Source organism: Lithobates pipiens, unplaced genomic scaffold (assembly GCF_037356315.1).
Source record: "Lithobates pipiens isolate NorthernLeopardFrog02 unplaced genomic scaffold, aLitPip1_a1.2 Scaffold_19, whole genome shotgun sequence".
Classification (NCBI taxonomy): Eukaryota; Metazoa; Chordata; class Amphibia; order Anura; family Ranidae; genus Lithobates; species Lithobates pipiens.
The window spans coordinates 81,000,467-81,020,777 of NW_027507764.1; the positions used below are offsets into that span (position 1 = coordinate 81,000,467).

Consider the following 20,311-nt stretch of genomic DNA (forward strand, 5'->3'; position numbering starts at 1 on the left):
CAATCAACTTTGTCTACATAATTCTCATTTTTCGTTTGTTGTCATTTCAGGTATGTCTGTGTTCATGCTCTGGCCCGCACCTTCCATCTGCCACCACTAGGGGGTCAACCATGTTTTTCTATATCTTTTGTTTTTAATTTTTATTTCATATTTCATTTCAGCCTGTCACGCACTGCGGTTGTCAATTTTATTTTTTAGCTTGTTTTGCAGCCGGACATTTGGGGCACTGACGTTGCCCCATGCGCGGGAGACCTACGTGGCCCCTATTTCCTCTCTGGGGGTCCCGTGGTCTCATGCCCTGTTGAACGCAGAGACAGCGCCGCGCTCTTTCCTGTTTGCACTCCAGGCTGAAGAACAAATGTGTGGGTTCTTTGTGCGCCAGTGGCGCCGTGAGGCGGCCACGCGCCGCTCCGCCAGAGATCTCCCAGACGGACTGATTGCAGCCAATGGAGCAACCGTCCGTTTCATCAGTTACAGCTGAGGAGGCTGCCGATGGTACCTATCCTCAGTTGTTCTCCAATAGCCTTACCAGCTATTTAAAGCTTGCGCCCGCAGTGTGATTTACACTGTGTGGTGCATGCTGTTTGGACACTCTCTGCATATTACTATATAGGTGAGCATCTCACTTCTTACTATGGTCATTGATGATTACTTCATGTATGCAATTGTACTTAACTCTCACTACACCTCCTTATACATTTTTTTATATCTTCTCTTACTATTAGATATGCACTTAGCTGCACATTTCAACCGATGATATACAGAACTGAAATTCCAATCAGTCAGTGGGAGCTCTTGCAGTGTTCAGTTGCCCCAACTTTATTTGCCTGCGCTGTGTCACTTTGGCTTTATCCATTCAGCCGCATATCCTTAAATTTTACCCGCAGTGTGACGTATATATTCAGGCCTGTATCATAGTGTTGACCCCCCTCTGTTGTGCACAGTGGAGTGCTACGGCATGTGAGTATCCATTCTGTGGCTATATATTTTGGCAATTGTTTCTGAGCTGCATACCTTAATTTGCTTAATGTAACTGTACTAATATTAATATGTTTATATTGTAGAACATGTATAGATGAGATGACTTTAATGCCTGTGAAAAAGGACGTATAGTCTGAAACATGCCGGCGTCATTCTCAGTGAAATACCTATCTTAGGGCCTTCTATGGGCTGATACTATGCTATATATTCTGATATACTGATTGTTTGATTTTATCATGTATCTTTATATACACATATGTTTTATGGAATTTTTTTCAATAAAATTTATATATATTAAATACTTACTGGTCCGTCTAATAAACATCTTGAGGGGTGTGTGCTGTGCTATTTGCACTAGGCCTGTTTTTTTCTATTTTGTATTAGCGGATGAGACAGACAAGTTCTCTACACACTGTCACTCCACACAAATTTTCTCTCTAAGGGTCAAAGAGTGTCACTTGCAGTGTCAGTGGATGGAACATAATAAAAAAATTATTATTAATATTACCGTATATACTCGAGTATAAGCCGAGATTTTCAGCCTCTTTTTTGAGGCTGAAAGTGCCCCCCTCGGCTTATACTCGAGTCATCGCTGTCTGCCCGCTCGATCAGCGTGTCGAGCAGACAGACAGCGGCCATTCTGATTCAAAAGCCGCGCCTCCGGCTCCCCCTTCGCCTGTGATAGGCGGAACACTGAATTTCCCAGCAGCCTGTGTTCCGCCTATCACGGACTTCGTATCATCCTCGTACTACGGACGAGGATGATACGACGTCTGTGATAGGCGGAACACAGGCTGCTGGGAAATTCAGTGTTCCGCCTATCACAGGCGAAGGCGGCGGCGCAGCTTTTGAATTTTACAATGGCCGCCGACGAACGAAGAGGGCACGGGACGGAGGCAAGGCACAGGACGGCACGGCACGGGACGGGACGGGACGGGACCGGAGGCAAGGCACGGCGGCGAGGCACGGCGGCGAGGCACGGCGGCGAGGCACGGAGGCAAGGAGGCTCGGCACGGGACGGAGGCTCGGGACAAAGGCTCAGGACACAGGTAGGCTGGACACACACACACACACACACACACACACACACACACACACACACACACACACACACGGATACACACACACACACAGGGATGGATGGATGGATGGAGACACACACACACAGGGATGGACGGACACACAGGGATGGACGGACACACAGGGATGGACGGACACACAGGGATGGACGGACACACACACAGGGATGGACAGGCATGTCTTACCCTCGGCTTATACACGAGTCAATAAGTTTGCCAGTTTTTTTGGGGGTAAATTGGGGGCCTCGGCTTATATTCGGGTCGGCCTATACTCGAGTATATACGGTATTATTATACAGGATTTATATAGCGCTGACAGTTTACGCAGCGCTTTACAACATTAGGGCAGACAGTACAATTACAATACAATTCAATACAGGGGGGAATCCGAGGGCCCTGCTCGTTAGAGCGTACAATCTAGCAAAATATATATAAAAAAACATTGTAATAGTTACAGTGTTGACTGTAGAACCAGTGTGAACGTATATTACATTACATATTCACGGGAAAAAGCACAGATAACAGAGGGGGTATAGTTCTAAATAACCACAATGGCTATACCAGGTGTTTTACAGTAGCTGGAAGGACTCCATGCAGTTAGGTTACCATAGCACAAAAGCACATATTTTATATACAACCGGATTTGCATAATCTCCAGCTCCCTGATGATGCTGCAAACAACAAATCCGAATCATCTGTATTTCAGAATGTTATTGTTGGGGCTAATTGCTCAATGAAGCAAAGGGAATTTATAATTAATTCTGCTCTAGCATGCGGTTTTCCATTTACAGGATACAATAGATTCATTATTGAACTGTTACCATCATTTTATTGACCGAGGTATAGTTACATATGGCAGACAAAATATGTTGCATTCCAGTATTCGTAAATATCTTAAACAACCAGGAAAAATATCTAACGAAGACTACAACCAAAAGCAATATTTCAATCTTTGGTAGAAGCTTGAGATACTAATATTTTATCGTGTTCCCCAGAAACCCTGCTGGTCTTCAGTTCTCAGGCCTTGTTACAAAGGGGGTTCATATCCCTTCTATTGAACCACACATCAACTCATTTGACCCCCATAGAAATGCAGTTTCCAACCAGGACATTTTATACCTGAGAACTAGCTTATAATTAGTTCTGTCCCTGTATAAGATCATTTTTAAATTGTTTATATTATGAAGAATGCAATATGTGGAACAAGCAAGAATGGATCTAGGAACTATAATGAGCAGATGGGTAATTTGGATCATCTATAGCTAAACTGAAAGTGGTCACATATATAATATTGACTGTATATATTCTGTTTCTTGCAAAAATTTTAACCGTGCTTTTTGTTATGAAAGAATTTTTCAAGCTTCTAATTACAATGAATAAGGAAATCATTAATGGTCCAATCCTGTCCCTGATCTGGCACCCAAAATTAAACTACTCTAAAGCCTTGTACACACGGTCGGAGAATCCGTCGGAATGCGTCTTATCGGACCGTGTCGTCGGATAATCCGACTGTGTGTGGTATGCATCGGACTGATTCCGTCCGAATCTCTGTCGAACCCAATCTTCCAACATGTTGGAAATATTTTCCGACCAACTGGTTTGATTGGACATACTCCGATCATGTGTAGAGAATTTTGATCGGACCAAGTGCCACGCATGCTCAGATCAAATTCCTACATCAAAGCTATTGGCTACTAGTCCCATCGTAACAAAAATAACGTCATCATGTTCTGAATGATCGGATTTTTCGACAACTTAGTCCGACCGTGTGTATGCAACAGTTTCGGACAAGATCCGACGGGCAAAATCCGACGGACAAAATCCGACGGATTTGGTTGGCAGAATGTCCGATCGTGTGTACAGGGGCTAACAAGTACTTTCATCCATCTATAGGCCTCCTTATCACTCACTTTTTGGGAAATATCTGTGGATTTAGATAATCCCTACAGATTTTCACTGAGGACGCCACATACTTGCTACCTCCATCCCTCAGGTGAGTCCCACACATCCCATCAATACAACCGATGGGAGATTTCTCCTCACTTTGTTCTTTTTAGGAAACCATCTGCCTGTCTACGAGCACAAAGAAAAAAAGGTGGGACTTTTAAATTTCTAGTAAATCAATTTACAAATTAGAACAACATTAAAAGAAATACAAGGTTTATTAATTAACAACATTTTTAAAAATCCATGCTAAAAACATTATAATAACATGGTCTTGGTAGCCTCATATATTACAGCAGTACTAAGGTTGGTACTCCCAACATGTTTTGCCCTTTGGGCTTCTTCAGGGAGAACAGCCGCTTGTTCTTACAACCCAGTATTTATTTACCAATCATCAACCAAAGTTGGCAAAAATGGTGTAAAGCCAAGGAAATTTTTTGGTGACAACAGGAAGTATAACTGGGCCAGACTTAAATGCTGAATGAATGTACAAAGGAACAAGGTCGCCCAAATGGCTCCAGCCAATCTACCCATCTATGGCTAGCTTTGTAGCACATTTAATATAATTAGTGCCCCTGAGTATACTGTATATTGCTTTAGAATTTCCTTAAAGGATTGTCCAAATACATAGCACCCTGGCATAAATCATGTGGCCAATGATCTTAGGGTAAAGGTTCTAGTTAATGTAAACAGCACTAGAAAAAACGTGTAAAAGCATTTTCTCAATTTCAGTCCTTCTGTTACTTTTAACCAAAGTTTTGGTCTTCCTTAAAGTTTAAAACTCAAGTAAACTAGTTTCACATTTAATATATATCCTTCCTTCTTCTGTGAATTATCATCATTCACTGAGAAGTCCATTGACCAAAAAAATACATAAGGCTGTGGGAATGCCTTGGTGATTCGTTATATTAAAATGTATTAAGAGGGTAGGTTATTCTTTATATACACGAACAGCAATGTTTACAATCAACTTCAATAGTGTAAACTGAGAAATAGCTTTCAGACTTCAAAAAGAACAAACTGTCATATCACATCATTTATTAGGTGCAAACCTTACCATTCTCCACATATACTTCTTGCTCAGAAGCATCTAGTTGGTCATCAGAATTCATATGCATAGCAGAAGGCAGCTTAGCTCCTATTTGGGGCTAGAAAAGACAGTTAGGTTAGCTTTTACTCCTTTCAAATATAAGTCAAGAAATATGTATATATTTGTACTTACTAGAGGTAAGCTGAGCGGATAGAAGCTATTCCGTACAGGTAGATCAGAAGGCAGGGGTCCCAATGTACCATCTGTCTGCATACAAGATGACAACATAATGTACTATGAATCATTGAATTGAAATTCACACCCCATGGGAAGCCACACTAAAGCCCCATACACACTATCAGATTGTCTGCTGATTTTTTCCATCAGATTTACCAAAACCATATAATATGAGGTCAAACCTTAGGGGTTTCAATGTGTATGCAATCAGGCAGGCCCTTGTACTACATGGTTTTGGTAAACCTGAGGGAAAAAATCAGCAGACAATCTGATAGTGTGTATGGGGCTTAAGAGAACATTCTACATTTCTATGTTCATAATATGTTGTAAAAAAAAAAAAGAAAAAAAAGATTCTTTATCAAAGAACCTTGAATCAATGGCTCAGGCCTCCGATATTTCTAGCTTTGGTTGAGTATATGGAGTATGAAACAGAGGAGCTTGGAGCAGAGAGAATTCAAGATGCTGTGATCTATAGCAGGGAGATTTCAAATCTGGGGTTCCCAAGATATATCAGAAATGAGTGGGTGATTCAGCCCACAAGACATCACCTAACTAAAAAATTGCTTGTGACTGCACAGACCTTTTAAATACAGGTAACAGTGGCAGAACTACTAGGGTCACACCGGTTGAACTTGTGACTGGGCCCTGGCGTTCCGCCACTGTGGGGGGCCCATAGCTGTCACCAGCATAAGGCACTGTGCTGAATCCCAGAGTCCTGTGCCGGAACAACTTCAGGCACTGAGCTCCAGGTTACATGCCTAACTGTGTGTGCTAGGGTGGGCACCTGGTCCACCTGCACCCCATCTCTTGCGGGGTGCGTGGGGTCCCACACTGACAATCCCTCCCTCCGTGGCACCTGGCATGTCTCACCGCAGACTGCCTGCACACAGAACTCTCTGAAGCCGGCTCCTCCTCCTCAGCACTGCACTGATGATCTGAGGTCTGTGTTTATGGGAGTGCATATACAGGGGAACAGAGTAACGGGGGTGGGGCTTGTAATAAGCCATGCTTGAGGGGGCCCATGTGCCCCCCTGTACACCTAAATAGGAGGGGCAGAGGGGGCAGCATATAGGGGAACCGATATCTCCATTTATTTACTGCAGCCTTTCATCTGGTGCAGAAGGAAAATGGAGGGCATTGATTCCTCTGCATGCTGCCCGTCCTATCCACCTCCTGCTATGATTGGACTTCTGTGATCTCTCCTGGACCCCCCTCAACCCCCGCAGCACTGTTTAGTCCCCCCTCCAATATCCCACCGGCTGCTGTGGGGGATGCTTTCAGGAGGGAAAGCAGGGAAGGGGGCCCTTTCCTTGTCTGAACGAATAGAGTCTGTGATCTGTACCAATCACTGACTCTGTCCCTTCACAACTAAAGCATAGTAAACTGTGTTCATTCATAACTGTGTTTACAATGCCTCAGTTTATTCCACAGTTATTCCTGTTCATTCATTCTGTGCAGCTGATGCTGCAGAGATGGAGATTGAGGGCTGTGTCCTCAATGTCCTTTCTCTGTCTCAAAGGTGGAACATCAGAGGTCTGTTTAGACCCCTGATAAATCACCAAAGCCCGCCAATGTGGCTCCTAAAAAAATAAAAAAATTAAAAATATATAAAAAATATTTTTTTTAAATAAACACATAACATACAAAAAAATGGTAAAGAAAATATAAAAAAAAATAACAAAAAAAAAGAAGACTGACACCAGTGGGGGAACTTTTGTGGTTTAAGGCTGTACAGCTTGGGAATTGGTGGGTATGATGTATAGTAGTAAAAATCATAAGACTTTCAGTTGTTAAAAATCCAATTTTTATCTGTTTTATCTGTAGCACTTTATTTTAGATTTTCCTGTGCTCTGATCCTTGGGTAAATGTTTGGTACACAGATCAATGCACAGGAAAAGCTAGAAGAATAACAAAAGAACTTCTAAGATGCAGGATCTAAACCCAAAGATAACCTCCAACATGTATTGTATATTTATTTACTATTTTAGAAATAAAAATAGGGATTTATAACAAGAACTGAAAATCTTCTCATTATAGTTGTGATACTCCTCACACATCAATAGCCAAGCTACACTGGAAAAAGAGCTTGCACTCTTGACAGTCTCTTGCAAATTTGATTAGCCAAAAGAGATTCTTCTCACCCAAACTAAAAAAAAAACTTTATTTTTGGGTGGACAGACCTCTAGATATACAGTATACATAGATAGTACATACCATATAACTGACAGACACTTTATGCAGGTTGATTGCCTGGCGATGGAGAGTTTGCCTCAGAAACATCTCATCTTTAATGGCATGAAAGCTTAATGAAAAACAAAAACAGACATCAATGTGCATTGCTCCAGAAACAATGATAAATGTCATGTTAAAACAACAAAGTTCATGAGTAAGTCAAATGATTTAAAAAAAGTGATCCCAAGAAAACAATTTAAAAATAAACCAGGGCCAATAGAACCCAACGCATGACGGTGCACTGTGACCTTTCGTCACCCACCTTGTGGGGGATGGGTGCAGATGAAGTGGAGTCCTCCGCCCCTCCCACCTCTCTATTCCCCCTATGATTCTAATGTCCCCCCAATTCTCAACCCCCCTCCCCCCGTTTTCTTTTTTGTCCCTCTCTTCTTTCTTAACCCCCTTGTACAGGGGGCTAGGGAGGCCCCTTTATGCTTTTGTTACAGTAAATACATTTAACTTGGGATAATAATTAATTGTGTGATGTAACCCATGTTTATTTTTCGGGTTTCACGGGGTACAATAAAGTCCATCAATAGTATTACTTTGATCCAGATGATCCGGGCCAGTATTTCTGCTCTTTACTATCAGGCCTGTACAAGCTGCGTGTTGTGTTCTGTTAGACGTTTCCAAGAGGTCCATTACTTAAGCTTGGAATGTCTGGTGTTACATAATTATTATATTGTAACACTGAAAAATTATGTCTGGAATATTGTTGTTGGTACCTGTATTGCAATTGCACAGTTTACTAAATAAAAAATAAATAAACCAGGGCAATTCAAATTAAGCAGTACATTAAAATGTATTATCAAGGTTACTTCCCTGAAAGTGGAAGTAAACTCCCCTATCGTTTTCAGCCAAGGAAGCTGCCATCTTTGCCTCTGATTAATCTTCAACTGCTATGGTGCTGCACATGTGATTCGTTATGACACCAGCCATTGGATGGTTTGATAGTTTGGCTGAGAGCACAGCCAATGTGCAGTTAGCATTCCCGGCATGCCTTTTTTTTTAACTGTTTAAATCCATGGGTTTACTTCCACTTTAAAGCAGAAAGTCAAAATAATCAGTATTTCAAGATTCAGGCAACTAAAATTATATGTAAATCATTACATTTCTAGAGAAGCATAGTTGGGCCCCACCTCTTTTTACCCCAGGCCTTGACAGAGGTCAGTAAGGCTGCTTGTAACTTAAAGTGTATTTAAACTCTAAACAAAAAAAATGTATATATTGCAGTTTACCAGTCCTTAGATGAGGTGGCTGCATTGATTAAATTTTTTCCAGGTTCTTTGCTTTATTGTCACCTAATGATCCTGTGAATAACACACTTCCTGTCCCAGGTTAGCTACGTCACCCCTTCCACTGTATCTATGAAGAGAATTATGGTAGTCAACCTAGGCTGCTCTTCTGATATGGACTGTCCATATCTTTCCATCTACTTTACATGGGGGACAGAGCAATGGGAAATTTACAGATAGCTAGGAAGGAAGGAAGAAAAACCTTGCTCAGCTTACAGGAAGTGACAAGGACACAACATTTCTTACAATATCATCAGGTATCTGCTGTACTATCTGCTGTACTTGCTAAATATATATATATATATATAAATATATAAATATATATATATAAAGAAAAACAAAGAAATATAGAGATCTGAGTCAAACCCAAAAATTTCTAATACAGTTTATGAATTGTTTCCCTTATTCATGTGTTGTATATCCTTCCTCCCATGAAATAAGAGTAAAACTGACAATTGTCATAAAATCTCCTGGGAGACACTATTCAGTTAAATTACAGAATATTCAATAAGTGACCTCTGAGTGTCCACAAGGTTTCATAGCCCCATAGTGAGTATTAATATGCCTTATCCAGCTCTACTTCCTAGAAATATCACTGTGTATCCATATTAACATAAATTACACTGGCATGCAAATCATAGCAGGCATCGTATAATTAGGTGAATCACAATGTGGCCCACCTTTATCATGGAAAAGAATTAATCAATACGTTGAACAAGTACTCTGTCACAATCTCTCATAGACTGAATTGATCAAGGATTGACTAATGTCCTACATGTAGCTTGTCCTCTATATGAATAGCCACATACGGATCTAGTTGAACAATTATTTCTTGTATGCAGGAAGAGGATGATTGATGCGTGTTCACTGAATATCCATTCCTGTTAAGTAACAATGTTTTTTCACAGTTGCCCATACTAAACATCAATGATTTCTAACGAAAAGTTATCCGTGGAGCTCGTGGACAGATGCATTGTTACTTACAAAGAAAAGATATTCAGAGGACACACATACAGTATATTACCCTTTTCTCACATATGAGAAATAGCTGTTCAAGTAGATCCGTATGTGGCTATACATATGGAGGACAGGCTACTGGAGGACATTAGTCGTACCTTTATCAATTTAGTCTATGAGAGATCATAAACAGACTAATTGTTAAACATATTGATTGATTTTTTCCATAATAAGAAGGGTGCACCACTTTGTAATTCACCTAATTGTTTTATACTTTACTTGCCATAACTTGCTTAACATACAAACCCAGTCAGGTAGACAATAAACGAGATACAAGGCTCAGCACGTATGGTTGTCCTCATCTATACATATAACTACATATAATACAAATAACAGAAACAATGCTTTCAGAACATTGGAACACAGTGGTAAGATTATTGACATAAAGTACATCTATTTCACAGGCTAGGTTTAAAAAACAAGCATGGTGGCTTAATGGTTAGTATTGTTGAGAGTACAGATCTGTGGAATGCAGTTAAGAGTTCACTTATCCTTTATATAACACTTGTGCCTTTCCCCTCCTACAATCCAGCAGTACATACTTAAGTGGCCGCTGCCAGGCCTGTCACATGGAGGCAAATGGAGGCACCTCAGTCCTATGAAAGCTCCAACCAGACAAACTTGGACTTTAAACAGGGTTTTTTGTACTGTGCTCAGTTGGGGAATGGGGTATCAGGGGAATGTAGAGGAGAGAATGTTAATTCAAGCAGTCAGGTGGGCAGGTTGTGGGCTATTAAGTAAACCTGTTATATTGTATGGGTAATATACAGGTTCATTTTAAAATGTATCTGTAGTGTTAGTGTAAATGTGCTGAAAGTATCCTTAAAAGGGGAATAATAATCGCTTTAATTTATGTAATTTTTGGGGTAAACAGTTCAATCTCTGTATTTGTGAACTATACTAAGCTAAGCAGAGAAATAACTGCTCCGCAGGATGTGGTAACCTTGCAAAAAGATCTGAAAAATTGAATGAGGTAGGCAACTACATGGCAAATGAGGTTTAATGTAGAAAAATGTAAAATAATGCATTTGGGTAGCAAAAATATGAATGCAATCTATACACTGGGGGAAGAACCTTTGGAGGAATCTAGGATGGAAAAAGGACCTGGGGGTCCTAGTAGATGACAGGCTCAGCAATGGCATGCAATGTCAAGCTTCTGCTAACAAAGCAAACAGAATACTGGCATGCATTAAAAAGGGGGTCAACTCCAGAGATAAAACGATAATTCTCCTGCTCTACAAGACTCTGGTCCGACCGCACCTGGAATATGCTGTCCAGTTCTGGGCACCAGTCCTCAGGAAGGATGTGCTGGAAATGGAGGGAGTACAAAGAAGGGAATCTAAGCTAATAAAGGGTCTGGAGGATATTAGTTATGAGGAAAGGTTGTGAGCACTGAATTTATTCTCTCTGGAGAAGAGACGCCTGTTGTCCCTCTAGGTTTGTCCAGTGTCCTGCATGCAGTTTTATATTATATATACTGTTCTTTCTGCCTGGAAACTGGAGATTGTCCATAGCAACCAAAACTGACCCTTTTAGACCAGCTAGAAAACAGCGATAATAAATTAGAATCACTTGCAGAATTGTGCGATGGTGATTCGTGGGGAAATTCGTCATCACACACTGAAAGTAAAGACAGTGACAATTCTGCAACTGAGCAAATTTCTGTGTTTTTGATTTGATTACATTATTGAATCATTTTTATTATTATTATATTATTATTTGTTATAATTATTTATGGTTATTTATTATATTATAATTTATGATTTTGTGTTTCAAACTTTATCATACCCGGGATGTCTACTAGACTCTTGTTTGGACAGATTTAAGTGTGTTATTGATAAGAATTACAGGCCTACAATATAAAACGCCAAATTTCCATGCAAAACATTGTACCGCGTTGAGCATCAAGAATCTGATCATAATTCTACCGCCAGGGAGGTTAATAGCCCAAAACCTGTCCACCTGACTGCTTGAATTAACATTCTCTCCTCTGCATTCCCCAGATACCCCATTCCCCACCTGAGCACAGTACAAAAAAACCCTGTTTAAAGTCCAAGTTTATCTGGTCAGAGCCTTCATAGGACTGAGATGGCTCAATTTGCCTCCATGTAACAGGCCTGGCATCTGGCCACTTAAGCATGTACAGCTGGATTGTGGGAGGGGAGAGTCACAAGTGTTTTATATAAAGTATATGTGAACTCTTAACTGCATTCCACAGATCTGTACTCTCAGTAAATGTATTTTTCCCTGCCTGTCCAACGTTTGTTTTTTCCCCACTCCTCGGGACTGTGGAGTACACAGGACATCTCAGACTTTAAATTTGCAAATCAAACCTAACATTGGCTAACCACCGACATAAGTAGCCTAACAAAGAAATGCAATATAAAATAAATGGTAAATTACTCAACAGTTTTGAATTAAATTAGAAGCCATTTTTCCTAACTTTTCGTTTTTCAACGTTTTTTTGTGTTACATTCAGGGGTCAGGATATGTAGAAAGAGACCATTTATAGCAGTAAAAAAGAAAAGGAGAAGTTAAAAAAAAACAGGAGTTTAAACATGTATTTCAGAAACAGCATCCTTGAGTTGACACAACTGAACAATGTTTAATAAAGTCAAAGATAGTGAAAGGGAAAATATGACTCAAAGCGCAAACAGGCAAATCGCAGTCTATGAAACGAGAGGCAGATAAAGGACAACATACACCCTTTGGCTTATCACACAGGAGCCACAAATCATAAAGCTGTCTCTACTTATCTTTCTTCTCTCTTACTAGCTGGGGCCATACCATAAGGATGCAATTGTAGTTAATGAGCAGTCGCATCAGGCCCAAGTTTAATAATGAGTCAGTCAAATCTAATCTGAAAAACGAGGCCTCACATTCAGCCTATTCATCCTTGAAGCAAGCCTTTACAACCGCCACTTGTGTTGTAGAGATGGCGATACATAGATACATAGTATGGCATGTAATTCTCTGTGGTGCACCCTTAAAAAAAAAAAAATTGATGTTCTGATATGCAACTAATTTTTCTTTTTTCTCACCAGTTCTGCCTGAAATTTATCCTTAGCTAGTGAGGCTGGCAATGATAGTGCAAAGCCAACAGTGAGGTGTCAAATGTTGGAGAAGGCAGCAGAACTCATTTTTACATACTGCTTACAGCTGATAATCAGATCTTGACAGTCGACCTGCACTCTAAATTTTATTTACTTTTTTTTTATAATGTTAAGTGGAAATATTCTGTGCAGGCCTCACATCAACCAGGAGAATTTGGTGTGTTGGCTAGTCACACCATTATCATTTCTCTGGGAGAGCCATAAGCTTTGGCTTTAATAAGTGTAAGCCCCCGTACACATGGTCGGAGATTCCAACAACCAAATTCCGGAAGAGGTCCGGAAGTGATGTTGCATACACACAGTCGGACTCAGTTGTCGGAAAATCCGATTGTACATAACGTGATGACGTTATTACGAAGGGACTACGTTCAGGCTAGTAGCCAATAGCTTTGGTCTAGGAATTTGATCTGAGCATGCGTGTCCGTCGGAGTAGGCTACACATGATCGGAGTATGTCCGATCGGAGCATTTTGTCAAAAAATTTTACCGGCAAGTTGGAAAAGTTGGTCCGTCGGATATTCCGACGGAAACAGTCCGATGCAGACCACACACAGTCGGAATATCCAACAAAACGGTCCGATAGGAAACATTCTGTCTGAATCTCCGACTGTGTGTACAAGGGCTCATAGTAATGTTGTTGCAATGCTGTGCTAAAATACCAATGTCTGTGCTTGTGGGTATCGGTCAGTCCATCCTCTGTCTGCAGAGATAGAAATCTTTTAATTTTAGCTATATGTAGCCTTTTTGGATCCTTCATGTAGAAGAATCCTCTTACTGGGTTGGACTGAGTGCTTTGTTACATTAATCTGTCCTTTGTAAATTCCTTTTTTATCTGTATCTGAGGCACCTAGGGGTTAATTTACTAAAACAGCAAAGTGAAAAATCTAGTGCAGCTCTGCATAGAAACCAAACCAAGTTAGAAGCTGAATGGTTTCTATGCAGAGCTGCACCAGATTTTGCACTCTCCAGTTATAGTAAATCAACCCCATGGATTGGACCTACCTGGCCTGCATTTTCAGATGGAGGTACTATGCCAGATTGCCAACAAAATCCAATCAATAGGGCAGTGATTCTCAACCAGGGTTCCATGGAACCCTAGGGTTCCTCCAGAGGTTGCTAGGGGTTCCTTCAGCATTGGGCCATTTATGCCTCTCAGATAAGTTCCCACTGACACCATTGATCTTTTTAGCTATCTGTAAGGAGGTAATTCTTCCCAATGACCATAAGTGTAAGAACCATTCTTCCCACTGACCATCACACTAATGTATCATGAGTTGTAGATTTCAAATTTTTAGCAGGGGTTCCCCGAGACTGGAGAACTATTTCAAGGGTTCCTCTATGTTGAAAAGGTTGAGAAAGGCTGCAATAGGGTGATCTGGTGCACTACACTATTCTTGGAAAAAAGGAAGCCCTGAGCAGGTAGACTTTGTTAAAGGCCTTCAGCTGTCCCTCTCTTCTTCTCTGTGTCCCCGTTGCAGGCTGAAATGATGTAGACCAACTGGTGTTCTTTGCTGAGCAGGCTCATATTTCAATTCCTATCTAAGCTCTTAATTTCCTCCTTTTTCCTATCTATGCAGCCTACATGAGTATAGAGTCACACATGTGGGCATATACACAGTGCTAAATGACTCTGCAAAATCTGTCTGTGCCAGTCGTTATAAATTCAAAGGACTGTGTTGTCAAATAAAAGTGAAACTGTCAACCATTTTAAAAACTGAACTTCTTACTTTTATTAGCAAATACGCTCTTTTCTGTGTGCTTCTCTGAATCTACTTTCACTTACACATAATTATCAGGGGTCTGACTTCTGTAAATTCTGGGCCTTGGGCTGGATTCACACCTATGCAGTTTTAGTGCTTTTTGCATTTTGCAGATTTGCACTACAGTCCATCTACCATGGTTTCCTATGGAATACGTTCTGTAGTGCAAATCTGCAAAATGCAAAAAGCACAAAAAATGCATAAGTGTGTATCTAGCCTTATAAGCCATTGAGGGTTTATGTTCTTTATATCAGGAGATGGCATTTGGCAAGGCTTAGCCAAGTTTAGGCCTCATAAAAAATCAAACTAGTTAGAGAGGCACAGAAAAAAGTGTTCCCTGGTTAATAAATATAACAACAAAAAGGTAAAAATGTCAGGCTGCTTCACTTTAATGAGATCATGCTAGATCTCCAACAAATAAAAATATCAGCTCCCCACAAAAAAAAGAAGAGGTAATTACAGTATACTTACCTCTAGAGCGTCTCATGTCTCATACCCCCCCTCTATTCCCGAGCTGCAGTCTACATCAGTCCGTTCAGTATTCAACATTTCCATAGAGTGTCAGATGCCCGTGTCCCCCACTGCACACTGTGGTTCCTTCCTCCTACCACTACATCAATTCTGAGTTCTGGGTCAAAGAAAGGAACCACAGTGCACTGAAGGGAACACAGGCTTCCAACACTCCTGAAAGTGTAGAAAGCCAAAGAGACTGCAGTGGATTGGAGGCTGCAGTGCTGGAATGATGGGGAGATAGGAGACAGATGTTGCCAGGGAGGTTCTTATAATACTTCTTCTATTGCAGGGAACCTCCATGACTGACCAAAAATAATACAGTGTGCAGGTGGCTTGTCCTGGCGAATCTCCAGATTAAATATTCTGTAAGTGGTTTTATCCAGGCAATTGTTCATTTAAGTTGCCAACTGCACTGGTTGATATACAGTTGTGATCATAAGCTTACATATCCTGGCAGAATTTATGATTTCTTGGGCATTTTTCAGAGAATATGAGTGATAACACAAAAAGGTTTCTTTCACTCATTGTTAGTGTTTGGCTGAAGCCATTTATTATCAATTAACTGTGTTTACTCTTTTTAAATCATAATACCAACATAAACTACCTTGATCAAAAGATTACACACCCCAGTTCTTAATGCCGTGTATTGCCCCCTTTACCATCAATGACAGCTTGAAGTCTTTTGTGGTATTTGTGGATGAGGCTCTTTATCTTCTCATGTGGTAAAGCTGCCCATTCCTCTTGGGAAAAAGCCTCCAGTTCCTGTACATTCTTGGGCTGTCTTGAATGAACTTCACGTTTTAGATCTCCCCAGAGTGGCTCAAAGATATTGAGGTCAGGAGACTGAGATGGCCCCTCCAGAACCTTCACTTTATTCTGCTGTAGCCAATGACAGGTCGACTTGGCCTTGTGTTTTGGATCATTGTCATGTTGGAATGTCCAAGTACGTCCCATGCGCAGCTTCCTGGCTGATGAATGCAAATGTTCCTCCAAAATTTTTTGATAACATACAACATTCATCTTGCCATCAATTTTGACCAAATTTCCTGTGCCTTTGTAGCTCACACATCCCCAAAACATCAGCGATCCACTGCCATGTTTCACAGTAGGAATGGTGGACTTTTCATCATGGTCCTTGTTGACTCCTCTCCAAATGTAGTGTTTATGGTTATGGACAAAAAGCAAAATTTTGGTCTCATCACTCAGAATGACTTTGTGCCAGAAGGTTTGAGGCTCGTCTCTGTGCTGTTTGGTGTATTGTAAGCAGGATACCTTGTGACATTTGCATAGTAATGGCTCTCTTCTGGTGACTCGACCATGCAGCCCATCTTTTTTCAAGTGCCTCCTTATTGTGCCTCTTGAAACAGCCACACATGTTTTCAGAAGTCCTGTATTTCACCCAAAGTTATTTGTGTTTTTTTTTTCAATCCCGAACAATTTTCCTGGCAGTTGTGGCTGAAATTTTAGTTGGTCTACCTGACCGTGGTTTGGATTTTTCACGTCTTCATTAGAGTTTGAACACTGCTGATTGGCATTCTAAATTCCTTGGATATCTTTTTAAATCTCTTTCCTGTTTTATACAGTTCAACTACCTTTTCCCGCAGGTTCTTTGACAATTCTTTTGCTTTCCCCATGACTCAGAATCCAGAAACGTCAGTGCAGCACTAGATGAAAGATGCAAGGGTCTGTCAGGAGTACAGAAACTCATTGACCTTTTATACATGGATGGTTACCTTTAACCGCTTGCTGACCAGCCACTGTCATTATACTGCGGCAGGTTGGCAAGATCCTGTGAGCCGTCATAGCTGTACATCGGCTCCTTTAAGCGGGATAGCAGGCGGTCGTGATCACATATGATCATGGGCACGAGAGCCAGAACAGGGACGTGTGTGTGTAAACACACAAATCCCTGTTCTGTGAGCTGAGGAGAGACAGACTGTGAGTTCCTACTAGCTAGGAACAGCGATCTGTCATCTCCTCTAGTCAGTCCCATTCCCCTACAGTTAGAACACACACTAGGGGACACATTTAACCCCTTGATCGCACCCTAGAGTTAACCTCCTCCCTGCTAGTGACATTTACACAGTAATCAGCGCATTTTTATAGCACTGATCGCTGTATAATTTTTAATGGTCTCAAAAATGTGTCAAAAGTGTCCGATGTGTCCGCCATAACGTCGCAGTCCCGATAAACAAATCACAGATCGCCACCACTGCTAGTAAAAAAAAATAATAATAATAATAATGCCATAAATCTATCCCCAATTTTGTAGATGCTAAAACTTTTGTGCAAACCAATCAATATAAACTAATTGTGATTTTTTATTACCAAAAATATGTAGAAGAATACAGGAATACAGGAATAGGAAAGAATTTGCTTTTTTAAAAGAAAAATGGGGAAATTTATTATAGCAAAAAGTACAAAATATTGTGTTTTTTTCAAAAGTGTTGCTCTTTTTTTGTTTATAGCTCAAAAAATAAAAACTGCAGAGATGATCAAATACCACAAAAAGAAAGCTCTATTTGTGGGGGGAAAAGAAGATGTCAATTTTGTTTGAGTAAAGTGTCGCACAACCGCGCAATTGTCAGTTAAAGCGACACAGTGCCGTATCGCAAATCATGGTCTGGTCATTGAGCAGCCAAATCTTCTGGGGCTGAAGTGGTTAATAGTCATTCAAACCCCTTTGTGTCAACTTGCATGTTATCAGGCCAAAATCACTAGGGTATGTAAACTTTTGATCAGAGTCATTTGGGTAGTTTCTGTTGTGATTATGATTTAAAAAGAGTAAACACAGTTGATTGATAATAAATGGCTTCAGCCAAACACTAACCATGAGTGAAAGAAAAGTTTTTGTTTTATCATTCATATTCTCTGAAAAATGGCCATGCAATCATAAATTCTGCCAGGGTATGTAAACTTATGAGCACAACTGTATGTAGGCCTACTCAGGACCAAACCACAAATATGTATATTGAGCATCACAGAGATAAGGAACATCAAGGAAATAGGAGATAAATAACAGGAACTATACACTGAAAGCATCCTTTAACATCAAATAAGAAGAAAATGAAATCAGAATTTAATCATATACCTTTGTTTGAGAATTTGAAACTTCTTTTCCCAAGTTTTGTTGAGTCTGTCAAGCTCCCTCTGCAATCTATAAAGGTATAGTGACAGATATATCATAAATGTAAACGGTACCCAGATACTTTCTCTAAATGATACACTGATGATACCTGTCTATAGTCTTCAGATCTTCTTCTCTTACGGATAAAAGTTTTTTAATCTGGGCTTGAAGCTTGTCTTTATCTGCATTCATATTCTGCAATAAACATTGTACTCAGATAAATACTACATTTAACACGTGAAAAAAAACTATGGAATCTTAAAGAATAAGTTCACTTTTGTAAATAAATAAATAAATAAATAAATAAATAATAATAATAATAAATGCATGCCTTTTTGCAGGAAAAAAATGTGCATTTATTATTTTTTACTGTGCACCTTTAATGCATTGCACCCACATCCACCAAGATCCTGCAGACTCTCAGTAACCTGTCTGCCCTTACCCCCAATATGGGCAGGCGTTTACTGAATGGCAAGAAGATAAATGAAGGCCACAAGCACCCTCGCAGTTCTTTGATAACTACAAGCTGTCAGCCACAATGACTGAGGGTACTTGTAGTCTAATTAATTCACGTGATGTGGCCATGTGGGATGAGCCTCACACAGCTGCGCTGTTTTCAAATTGAGGCAGCGGGTACAGGGAGAGGATCCCCTGCCCACTGTCACAAAGTGGGGAGCATTGGCAGCAAGAGGTTGCTGCATAGAAGCATGTTACATCCTAAATATGGGTGTGAAATGTAACATGCTCCTAAAGGTGAACTTAGCCTTTAAACAGGTTCTAAAGAGAATAGTTAAAGGTTCTGGAGTTTCCTGATTCCTACTCCTATGGTTTACATGTAGTGACGGTTGTGGATCTTTATGACTTACTGTGTTATTTTGGTTTCTCCCTCTGTCCTTCCCTCTGTTTAATGCTAGTTTGTTCCTAGCTTATTCCTAGCTAAACCCTCCCCATTTCATGTTTGTTCACTCAGTCAATGCTAGTACTTTGCAGAGACAGGGTTTAGGAAACTTATTGGGGGGCTAAAAGTAGAGCAGACAGAATCTGGTGCAGCTATGTATGGTAACCAATAGGGACAAGCCGAACACCCCCCGGTTCGGTTCGCAGCAGAACATGCGAACAGACAAAAGATTTGTTCGAACACCGTTAAAGTCTATGGGACACGAACATGAATAATCAAAAGGGCTAATTTTAAAGGCTTATTGTCATAAAAAGTGTTTGGGGACCCGGGTCCTGCCCCTGGGGACATGTATCAATGCAAAAAAAAAAAAAACACAACATGGGCCAACGCTAGGAAAAGAGCTATAAGAAGATAGCGGAGGCCCGGCAAGAAGAACCGAAGAGCGGGACAAGACCCCGAAGTCGGAAGAAGACCCCCGGCCAGCGGCAACGATGAAGAAGAAAGCCAGGCTCCTCCGCTAGTAAAAGAGCTAGCAAAAGAGCAGCAGATAGTGGAGTCCGGCGAGAAGACCCCCCAAGACGGAAGAAGACCCCCGGAGCTGTCTAATAAATTATTTTAAAAACATGTGTTGTGTTTTTAAGTTACACTTTTTTCACCAGGTGAATGGGTAGGGGTACATCGTACCCCATACTCATTCACATAGGGTGGGGGGCTGGTATCTGGGGCCCCCTTATTAAAGGGGCTCCTGGATTCCGATAAGCCCCCCACCCGCAGACCCCGACAACCAATGGCCAGGGTTGTCGGAAAGAGGCCCTTGTCCTCATCAACATGGGGACAAGGTGCTTTGGGGTGGGGAGCCCCCCTTGCCCAAAGCACCCCCCCATGTTGAGGGCACACGGCCTGGTACGGTTCAGGAGCGCTCGCTCGTCCCCACCCCCTTTCCTGACTGGCCGGGCTGCGTGCTTGGGTAAGGGTCTGCTATGTACTTTGGGGGGACCCCCACGCCGTTTTTCCCCTTTAAATCTAGGGGACAGGGCCAGCGAGGTTTCAATCTCACTGATGGAGGTCATTGACTTCCTTCGCTAG

The 20,311-nt window shown here is 41.0% G+C and overlaps 1 protein-coding gene across 1 annotated transcript in view; it reads right to left on the minus strand.

Annotated features, from left to right (window-relative positions):
- Positions 1-20,311, minus strand: part of CUNH10orf67 (chromosome unknown C10orf67 homolog) — a 197,882-nt gene that overhangs the window by 26,158 nt on the left and 151,413 nt on the right. The window contains exons 11-15 of the mRNA XM_077490965.1: positions 18,437-18,522; positions 18,292-18,357; positions 7,486-7,573; positions 5,227-5,301; positions 5,062-5,152 (exon numbers count right to left, since the gene is read on the minus strand). Of these exons, the coding sequence (XP_077347091.1) occupies positions 5,062-5,152; positions 5,227-5,301; positions 7,486-7,573; positions 18,292-18,357; positions 18,437-18,522 (406 nt within the window). The remainder of the gene's footprint in view (positions 1-5,061; positions 5,153-5,226; positions 5,302-7,485; positions 7,574-18,291; positions 18,358-18,436; positions 18,523-20,311) is intronic.